The following is a 10,598-nucleotide window of genomic DNA, read 5'->3' on the forward strand; positions in this document are numbered from 1 at the left end:
CATCTTTCTTCTTTACCAACAAAACTGGCGCTCCCCACGGCGATGCACGTGGCCGTATAAACTGCTTCTCAAGCAATTCCTCTATTTGCTTCTTTAGCTCCGCCAACTCCGCAAGAGCCATCAGATAAGGGGCTATCGACATGGGGCTCGCTCTTGGTACCAAGTCTATGGAGAACTCGACCTCTCTCTTTGAAAGTAAACTTGGTACCTCTTCAGGGAACACATCTTCAAATTCCCTGACCACCGGTATCATTCTTATCCTTTCTTCCTTCTCAACCTCCATCCTAGCAAAGATCATATAGCACTGCGCACCGTCCTGGATTTCCTTCATAACCCCATGGGAAGACAACAACTTAGGCTCCTATGAGTTGGAGAACAACAACTTCTTCTCTCTGCAGTCGATGAGAACGCGATTGGCGGAGAGCCAATCCATCCCCAAGATCACATCTAGCCCTTGTAGAGTGAGGCATATAAGATTGACTTTGTATACACGTCCTTCTACCTCAACTGGACATCTAGCACACACAGTAGAAGTCCTAACCAACCTAGATGCCAGAGTATATACCACGAGATCAAACTGTAGTTTATACACCGGTAAACCCAACTCCCGCACACACGACTCTGACACAAAAGAGTGTGTCGCTCCAGAATCAAAAAGAACACAACAAGCCTTGACAAAAATGACACAACAACCAATGACGAGGTTACCTGCACCCGCTGCCTCTAACCTAGTCATCACATAAACCCTGCCTGTAGCTTGAGGCCTACCGCCTCCCCTCCTTTGTTGAGTCTGGATCGGAGTATGTGATGAAGGTCGTGCCACTGCCCTCCTCAAAGTAGGACAATCCTTGCCAAAGTGGCCCTCCCTGCCACAATGGTTGCACCTGCGGAACCCGGAAAGCTGCGGGCAAAAACTCTTCACATGCGGTCCTCCACAATGATGGCACTGGATCCTGCTGCGCGGGGAAGAAAAGCCTCTAGACCCCTGTTGATGGACGTCCTTGGTGTAGGAGAGGAAGAAGATCCATGGAAGACACCAAAAAGAAGATGAAATGCAGCGGAAATGAAGATAAGAGCAAAAAGAGCTCTAGGCAATGGAGGTTTTTGGTGAAGATGAAGAGTAGAAGTGAAGCTATGGTATGAAAGGTGGCTAGAGAAGATGAAGGAGAAGGTTAGCCATGTGTGCTATCAAAATAATAGAAGAGTGGAGTGATCTCAACACAAACATTCTATTAGAAATTTCAAGAGTTAAAATGTACAAATGGTCTACTTTTGGCTTTTATATGTGAGCCTAAAAGCTAGACTAATTATTGGCCCTTAGATCAAACTTGGAGGAGAAGCTTTAATCATCACCCTTGGATGGTGGCTTGGAGAAGGAGGATCTTCCTAGCCTTTGGATGAAGACTTGGAAAAGAAGACACTCTCTTAGCCCTTGGATGAAGGAGGCACATGGGTGGAGTGTGGACTTGGCTCCATGGTATGCATGATCCATGAGGTGTAGGAAGGAATGTTGACTTCCACTTAGTCCACCTTTGACCTTTGGTAGCTCATCAAATCTCCTATTGGGCTTTGTCAAGCCCAATTTTATCAATTTAACTACACAATGTTTGACTTATTATTCTAGAAAAACAAGGCCTAAACAATGGCCCAATTTAAATCTATACTACTTCCTTCATGCATAATCTCATATTTTAGAGATTTCTTTAGCCCATGTGAATAATGTAAAAAACCCATGATTGACTTGATCATCTTGTGAGAGGCCCATGTGAATCTTTCTCATCATGCTTCTAGTGATTGGGCCTTGATGTGGGCTTGGGCTTGTTGATGCACTTGAGCTTGGGCTTGTTGGGGTCACATCATCCCTTCCCCCTTGAAGAGGATTTGCCCTCAAATCTTGGTGGTCACCCTCTTCATCGAAAATACCTACAAAAGGAACCAAATCAGTAATGTTGAAAGTAGGATGCACACCATATTCTGGAGGAAGATCCAATTGATAAGCATTATTATTGATCTTCTTGATGATTTGGAATGGACCATCACCTCGGGGACTAAGTTTGGATTTTCTTATATTAGGAAATCTTTCCTTCCTTAAGTGCAACCAAACTAAATCTCCTTCATTAAAAGACCGAACTCTCTTGCCCTTGTTTTTAGAATGAGCAATCTTTTCAACTTGGGCTTGAATTTGGTGTTTAACCTTCTCATGAAAATATTTTATGAACTTGGACTTAGAAACCCCTTCTTTATGAACAAAATCAAAAGAAGTTGGAAGAGGTAATAAGTCCAATGGTGTGAGAGGGTTAAAACAATAAACTACCTCAAAGGGTGAGAGTTTGGTGGTGCTATGGACCACTCTATTGTAAGCAAATTCAATGTGGGGAAGATACTCATCCCAAGATTTATGATTCCCCTTAAGCAAAACCCTAAGCAATGTGGAAAGGGATCTATTGACTACCTCGGTTTGCCCATCAGTTTGTGGGTGACAAGAGGTAGAAAAAGAAAGTTTTGTTCCTAGCCTAGACCACAAGGTCCTCCAAAAATGGCTTAGGAATTTAGCATCCCTATCGGACACAATTGTTTTGGGTAAACCATGGAGGCGAACCACTTCTCTAAAGAACAACCTTGCTATGTTGCTAGCATCATCTACTTTGTGGCATGGTATAAAATGTGCCATTTTAGAAAAACGGTCCACTACCACAAATATAGAGTCAACACCCCTAGAAGTCCTTGGAAGCCCTAGGACAAAATCCATACTTATATCCTCCCAAGGGGTGGAAGCAACAGGCAAAGGAGTATACATCCCTGCAGGCATTGCGCTAGACTTAGCATGCAAACAATTCAAACAACTAGCGCAATGGTTTTGTATTTCCCTTTTCATATGGGGCCAAAAGAATTTTTCTTTAAGCATGGCCAAAGTTTTGGCGACCCCAAAGTGACCCATAAGTCCCCCCTCATGCATTTCTTTGATCAAAAGTTTTCTATGAGAACCTAGAGGAATACATAGGCAGCCTTCTTTGAAAAGATATCCATTTGAGAGATAAAAGCCGCCTTGGAACTTAGTGAGACAATCATGATAAATGGTAGAAAAGAAGGGATCATGAATATACAATTCACATATGTTGTCAAATCCAAGAATTTGGGACCCAAGCTTGATAGTGCATCAGCCACCACATTAGCTTTCCCTTTCTTGTACTTGATAACATAAGGGAATTGTTCCAAGTACTCAACCCACTTTGCATGCCTTTTATTCAATTTGTGTTGGCTCTTCAAATACTTGAGAGTTTCATGATCACTATGGATAATAAACTCTTTTGTCACAAGATAATGTTCCCAAGTATGAAGAGCTCGCACAAGAGCATATAGCTCTTTGTCATAGGTGGGATAGTTACGAGAAGGACCATTTAGTTTTTCACTAAAATAGGCAATTGGATGGCCTTCTTGTAACAAAACCGGACCTATTCCCACCCTAGAAGCATCACATTCTAGCTCAAAAGTTTTCTCAAAGTTTGGAAGAGCAAGAATGGGAGCTTGGGTGAGCCTAGTCTTAATATCATCAAAAGCCTTTTGTTGTCTTTCACCCCACTCAAAAGATATGTCTTTCTTAACAAGTTCATTGAGGGGTGAAGCAATGGTGGAGAAGTTGGGGACAAATCTTCTATAAAAACTTGCTAATCCATGAAAACTTCTAATGTCCCCAACATTCTTTGGCACATGCCATTCTTGGATGGCTTTGATTTTTGCAGGGTCAATATGCACCCCACTCTTATTGACCACAAATCCCAAAAAGATGACACTCTCTACACAGAAAGTGCACTTGTCAATGTTAGCATAAAGTTGGTGGTCTCAGAGAAGAGATAACACAACTCTAAGATGACCCGCATGAAGCTTAAAGCTTGTACTATACACCAAGATGTCATTAAAATAGACAACAACAAACTTGCCGATACAATCTCGCAAGACATGATTCATTAGGCGCATGAATGTACTAGGAGCATTGGTTAGGCCAAAGGGCATGACTAACCATTCATATAGACCAAATTTTGTTTTGAAAGCAGTTTTCCACTCATCACCTATACGAATTTGGTGATAACCACTTTTGAGGTCTATTTTTGAAAATATTTGTGCTCCATGTAATTCATCCAACATATCATCTAGTCTTGGGATTGGGTGCCTATATTTTATGGTGATGTTGTTGATAGCCCTACAATCACAGCACATACGCCACTTTCCATCTTTCTTGGGCACCAACAACACAGGCACAACACAAGGACTTAAACTTTTTTGAACCCATCCCTTGTCTAGCAACTCATTCACTTGAGTTTCTATCTCCTTGGTCTCAATTGGATTTGTCCTATAGGCGGGTCTATTAGGAACACTTGCCCTTGGGACAAAATCAATTTGGTGCTCAATCCCTCTAAAAGGTGGGAGACTATGAGGGCCATCCTTTGGAAAAATATCTTTAAATTCATGAAGGAGAGCACGAATGGAAGGAGGTAGATCCTTAAGAGAAGGATGTTCAAGACAAGTAAGGATTGCTTGACAAAGTAAGAGGAAGGGAGGTTGCTCATTATGAAGAGTGTGCAAAAGAGTTTTATGAGTTAAAAGAACTTCATGAGCAACATTCTTAGAAGAAGAAACTTCCTCTACCTTTGTCTTGTCCTTAGAATCTTTAGAAGCATTAGAGTTCTTGGAACTCTCTTCCTCTCTCCTAGCTCGCATTTGAACTTGATCACTAGCAACTTGGCTAGGATTGAGGGGATGCAACACAAAAGTTTTTGAATGATGTTGGAGGGTGATCTCATTAGTGTGGCCATTGTGTAAGGTTTTATGATCAAATTGCCAAGGCCTCCCCAAGAGAATATGGCAAGCTTCCATTGGGATTACATCACATAAAACTTTATCTTTAAATTTCCCAATGGAGAACTTGACTTTTACTTGATGTTCAACTTTGAGATCCCCATCTTCATTAAGCCAATGAAGTTTGTAAGGTTTGGGATGGGGTAACAAAGTCAAATTCAACTTCTCAACCAATCTTGTGCTACAACAATTGCAACAAGACCCACTATCAATGATCAAAGAACAAGTGTTTTTCAAAACCTCACATCTTGTGTGGAAAATATTTTCTCTTTGATCATTGAGAGGAATGCTAGGTTGGTTATTGAGAAGCCTCCTAATCATCAAAAGTTTCCCTTCATTTGGATATGAATGTTCTTGAGAATCACTAGAATGAGAAGTGTCGGAGTCACTTGAAGATGACTCCTCTTGGCTAGTGTAGAGGTCTTTGCCCTTAAGCATAATGGTGCGTTTAGTAGGGCATTGAGCGACCACATGACCTCTACCTAGACACTTGAAACATTTAATGTCACTACCTCTTTTGTTGGTGGAGGATTCACCCTTGTCACTTACCTTTGTAAGGCTCTTATGAGTGGACTCTTTTTCTTTTGAAAAATCTTTCTTTTGAAAATCACTTTTCGAAAAAGAGGGAGAATCCTTGCGAGAAGGACGTCTCAAAAGTTGTTGCTCCACCTTGATGCTCATTTGAACAAGATCATTAAAATTACGGTAAGGGAGCAACTCAACTTTATCTCTTATGTTGTAATTGAGTCCACTTAAGAACCTAGCAATGGTAAGTTCCTCTTCTTCTTCAATTCCTGCTCTCATGATGTAGAGCTCCATCTTTTGTCTATACTCTTCTATAGACATAGATCTTTGTTGGAGCCTTTGGAGCTTGTCCAAGAGCTCCCTTTTGTAGTAGGAGGGAACATGGCGGGCATGAAGGGCTTCCTTAAGATCATTCCAATACTCAATATCATGTAGCCCTTTTCTCCTTCTTTGGAGGACTAAGGAAGTCCACCAATTAAGAGCATGCCCTTGAAAGCTAAGAGTAGCTAGAGACACACGCCTTTCTTCCTCCACAACATGACTCTCAAACAATTGTTCTACTTTGGCAACCCAATCAAGAAAAACCTCAACATTATCCTTTCCATAGAAATGAGGCAAATCAATTTTGACTTCCTTTGGGTGAGGAGGTATGCGCCTTTGCCTTCGTACACGAGGCGATTGTCTAAGGTTAATGCGCTCATCTTCCTCCTCTTCAAAATCATACTCATGCCTTGAAGGGGCACGAGAAGGCCTATGAGAGGCACGGGTATTATGGTTGGGAGGGGTAAGTTGATTGGCAATTAATTGAAGATTGGCTTGCATGGAAGCCATTTAAATTTTAAGGTCCCTAACCTCTTGAGAGAGATTATTTAGGACTCTAGGATCAACCTCAACCTCCTCATCACCACTTGTGTGGATGTTGTTTTCATCATGTTGTTGATGTTGGGTACTAGCACGAGTAGCCTTTCTAGTGCTCATGGTGATTGAAAGAACTTAGAACTTTAACAAAATAGTGAAAGAAGAAACCAAGCACAAGTAGACCTCCAGGTTAGGTGAGGTGAGTCTAAAAGACTTCTTAAGTACCAAGGCCAATCCTTGCCAAGATGTACTTGCAAAAGGTTTCAAAGATCACACAATTGTTTAAGGCTAAGTAAATAAAATCACTTGAGACACTAAGCACTAACAAACACAAACAAGACTCAAAGAGAATAAAAGACTAACACTAAAAACGAACTCCTAAATGGCAAAAATTTTAGAGACTTTGGTCTCACAAATTTAAACCACTAAGCGTCTAACTATGCGGCCTAAAAGCAAGGTGAGAAAGCACTTAGAACTTTCAACACACTCACTTACTAAAACGTTGCACTAGAATATGAAAAAAAGGTTCTACTTAGGAGATGGGATTGAACACCTTTGGTTCCCCAAGACACCTAAGTAGGCCATGGATACAAGGGAATTTGAAAGCATTTTTGGTTCACTAATTTGGTACTCAAAATGAAGCAACCTCAAGCCACTTAATATCTCAAATTTTGATACTCAAAAGATGCAATTTCACAACCAAGGAGGCTTCAAAATGGTACCAAATAAGATGTGCCCAAAAGAAGTACAAAGTACAAAGAAATAAAGCCAAAAATAAGAAACAATGCAACTCCAAATGTGCTGCCAAAGTGCTGCCAATTTGCACAAAATCAAGAGCCAAGAGCTTGGCTTGTAGCCTCCTTTTGATTTGAACAAAGACCACCACCAAGTACGGCACTTGTAAGCACCTTAAGCCACCAAAATGAAGTGCAAAACAGCAACTATAGCCTTGGTTTTAAGGCCAAAACAACCACCAAACCTGCACCAAAAAACAAAACAGCAAGAAAACTATACCAAGCAATGGAGTTAGCACACACTCTCTCAAATGAATAGGTCCAAAACTCTCAATAGGTGAGGAAAAGGATAAGCACACAAGCTAAAATTCTACTTCAATATCCACCACCTAAGATGCTACCAAATCATAGAAACCATTCTAAACTTCATAGCATCATCAATCACAACCAATAACCAAGAGTCAAGTATATGAACCCAAACAAAGGAGAAAGCAAGAAAAGCTAATTAGAAATGTTAAACCAAAAGAGAATTGAAATGAAACATGACTAGAAGGAGATTCAAGAAGTGACAAGCAAGAAATTAAAGGCTGGAAAGAAAGGCAAGCACCACAAAAAGGAACCTAGAAATGCACTAGAATAGATGAAAAAAAACTGAAAATAGTGAAGAAAAAGTGCTCAAAAACAGCCACTGTACTCATTGCAATTTTGTGCCAAATTGAGGGAATAAATTCCACTTCTATTGAAGGCAAACTCAAGCCAATATAGAGTACACAATCAAGGAATCAATTAGTATAACAAAGAGCACTTAAAAGCACCACAAATCGCACAAAACAGCAGTAAAACATAAAATTCCTGAGACCACTGCGCCAGAAAACGTGAAAATTTTCCTGAATGTCGCCGATTTTTCATTTTTTTTGTACTCAACATTTTTGAATGATTCTTTTTTTGTATGTTTCGTCTGGATGTTAGCTAAATGAGGAAAAATTCAGATTAAAATTTGGACCAGGCAGTGAGTCATGAAAAATCTCAAACAGTAAGTGTGCGTGCAGTGAAATCTGGAAAAACAGACTGGAGCATAATTGCTCACGAAAATTGTAAGATGTTCTATGAAAATTCAAGATGAATGAACTTGATTATGATCTAAAATCAAGTATGAATCATAGAAGAACATCTTAAACACTCAAAAGCATAATCCAATCAGTGAAATGGACGAAAAACAGTGAGACCATTGCCTTACACATCCACAAGCATCACTTGAAGTTCATAGCTCATTTTGTGTGATGTAGGACTTGGTTCTCATCAAGCAAGTGCAGAATTCAGCCATATGAACGAAAATTAAGATGAATTAAAGTGCTAAAACATGACTTAAGACAAAACACAATATAAGGAACTGAAAATTGAAAGATGCACCGATTAAAATGAAGAAAAGCAGCAAGGAAGAAAAGAACAAGTGCTGGAAAACGAAAATGGAACCTAAAAACAGATTTGCACCAATGAAGCAAGGAGTACTACAAGATGAATCAATGGAGATTCATGTAGCCTCAATGTCAAACGGTGGAGAGCATAAAAAACATGAAAAAAACAGCAGCAAAAGTGAAGAAAACAGTGGAGAAGAGAGACAAAACGGAAATTGAAACAAGAGACAAGTATGGACCAAGAACCTTATCCAAACCAAGAGGATGGATGAACCAAAGGCTTGGATGGCTCTAGATACCAATTGATGGACGTCCTTGGCAATGGAAGACACCAAAAAGAAGATGAAATGCAGCGGAAATGAAGATAAGAGCAAGAAGAGCTCTAGGCAATGGAGGTTTTTGGTGAAGATGAAGAGTAGAAGTGAAGCTATGGTATGGAAGGTGGCTAGAGGAGATGAAGGAGAAGGTTAGCCATGTGTGCTCTCAAAATAATAGAAGTGTGGAGTGATCTCAACACAAACATTCTATTAGAAATTTCAAGAGTTAAAATGTACAAATGGTCTACTTTTGGCTTTTATATGTGAGCCTAAAAGCTAGACTAATTCTTGGCCCTTAGATCAAACTTGGAGGAGAAGCTTTAATCATCACCCTTGGATGGTGGCTTGGAGAAGGAGGCATCTTCCTAGCCTTTGGATGAAGACTTGGAAAAGAAGACACTCTCTTAGCCCTTGGATGAAGGAGGCACATGGGTGGAGTGTGGACTTGGCTCCATGGTATGCATGATCCATGAGGTGTAGGAAGGAATGTTGACTTCCACTTAGTCCACCTTTGACCTTTGGTAGCTCATGGCCAAATCTCCTATTGGGCTTTGTCAAGCCCAATTTTATCAATTTAACTACACAATGTTTGACTTATTATTCTAGAAAAACAAGGCCTAAACAATGGCCCAATTTAAATCTATACTACTTCCTTCATGCATAATCTCATATTTTAGAGATTTCTTTAGCCCACGTGAATAATGTAAAAAGCCCATGATTGACTTGATCATCTTGTGAGAGGCCCATGTGAATCTTTCTCATCATGCTTCTAGTGATTGGGCCTTGATGTAGGCTTGGGCTTGTTGATGCACTTGAGCTTGGGCTTGTTGGGGTCACATCACCTGTGGCTGTGGATGGGGCCTAGCATAAGGCTTCTTCTTCTCTTCAACTCTCGGCCTGGACTCAAATGGTCTGCTAACCCTCTGTTGTGGCTGCTGTTGGGCCTCGACCTCCACTTTCATTCTCTCCATAACCCTGGCCTTTTCCACCAAGGCAGCGAAGTCCTTGATGGAAAGTGGGGCTACCATCAAGCGAATGTCTCCTCGAAGACCATTCTCAAACTTCTTGCAGTGCCACTCCTCATCGAGCGGCATGGTATAGAACCGTCCCAGATGCTTGAACCTCTCTGCATACTTTGCTACAGACTTATTTCCCTGCGTCAGCTGGAGGAATTCCACCTCCTTTGCGTATCTCACATTGTCTGGGAAGTACTCAGATAAAACCTCCTCTTGAAGGCCTCCTAGGTGATCTCCTCCTGCCTTTCTTCCATAACTAGCCTCATGCTGGCCCACCAATGCTTAGCCTCTCCTGTGAGCATGTAGACAGTGAAAGCAAGCCTGCTCTCATTGGGGCATCTCTTGGCATCGAAGATGCGCTCTATATCCTTCATCCATTGGTCCGCCTGGTCGGGACTCGTCTTGCCATCAAACTTGACGGGTTGATGCTTCAAGAAATCTTCCAAACTCCATTTAGGGGGTGGAGGTTGGGGACGAGGACCATACATTGGAGCACCAACTGCATTCTCCCCAAACTGGCGGAGAGCATCCATGTGCTGCCTCTAGGCAACCTCAGAAGCCTGCCTTGCAGCCTCCATCTGCTGCATCACTAGGTGTTGTTGTTCAAGGGAGGCCTCTTGGCGTTGCATAACCGCCTCATGTTGTTGCAACATGGCGTTGCTCTATTGCGTCAAGGCTGCAGCCATAGCCTCGATCGCCCTAACCAGATCTTGCCCATCGCCTTGTGGGGGTGGAGGAGGAGCTATACGATGGGGTGCCATAACACTGGACACACAGAAAGAACCATTAGAAACTTGGTTAGGCTAGAAACTCATCTAAACACGACAAGAAGGGCACAATGAAAGCTAAGCAAACACATAGCCCACAAAAACTAAGGAA

The 10,598-nt window shown here is 41.4% G+C and overlaps 1 protein-coding gene across 1 annotated transcript; it reads right to left on the reverse strand.

Moving 5' to 3' along the window:
• Positions 1-361: 361 nt before the first annotated feature.
• Positions 362-9,797, reverse strand: LOC114163543. The gene is made up of 2 exons (XM_028047847.1): positions 9,546-9,797; positions 362-901 (listed from the first exon to the last, which is right to left on the reverse strand). The coding sequence occupies exons 1-2, from the start codon at positions 9,795-9,797 to the stop codon at positions 362-364; spliced, it is 792 nt and encodes a 263-aa protein (XP_027903648.1).
• Positions 9,798-10,598: the final 801 nt, after the last annotated feature.

This window comes from Vigna unguiculata, chromosome 9, assembly GCF_004118075.2.
Source record: "Vigna unguiculata cultivar IT97K-499-35 chromosome 9, ASM411807v1, whole genome shotgun sequence".
Taxonomy (NCBI): Eukaryota; Viridiplantae; Streptophyta; class Magnoliopsida; order Fabales; family Fabaceae; genus Vigna; species Vigna unguiculata.

Coding starts and splice junctions, on each gene's coding strand:
- LOC114163543 (XM_028047847.1), bottom strand. CDS start 9,797: ATGCCGCTCGATGAGGAGTGGCACTGCAAGAAGTTTGAGAATGGTCTT. Junction 902..9,545: donor GGCCCCATCCACAGCCACAG/GTGATGTGACCC, acceptor TTTTGCCCGCAG/CTTTCCGGGTTCCGCAGGTG.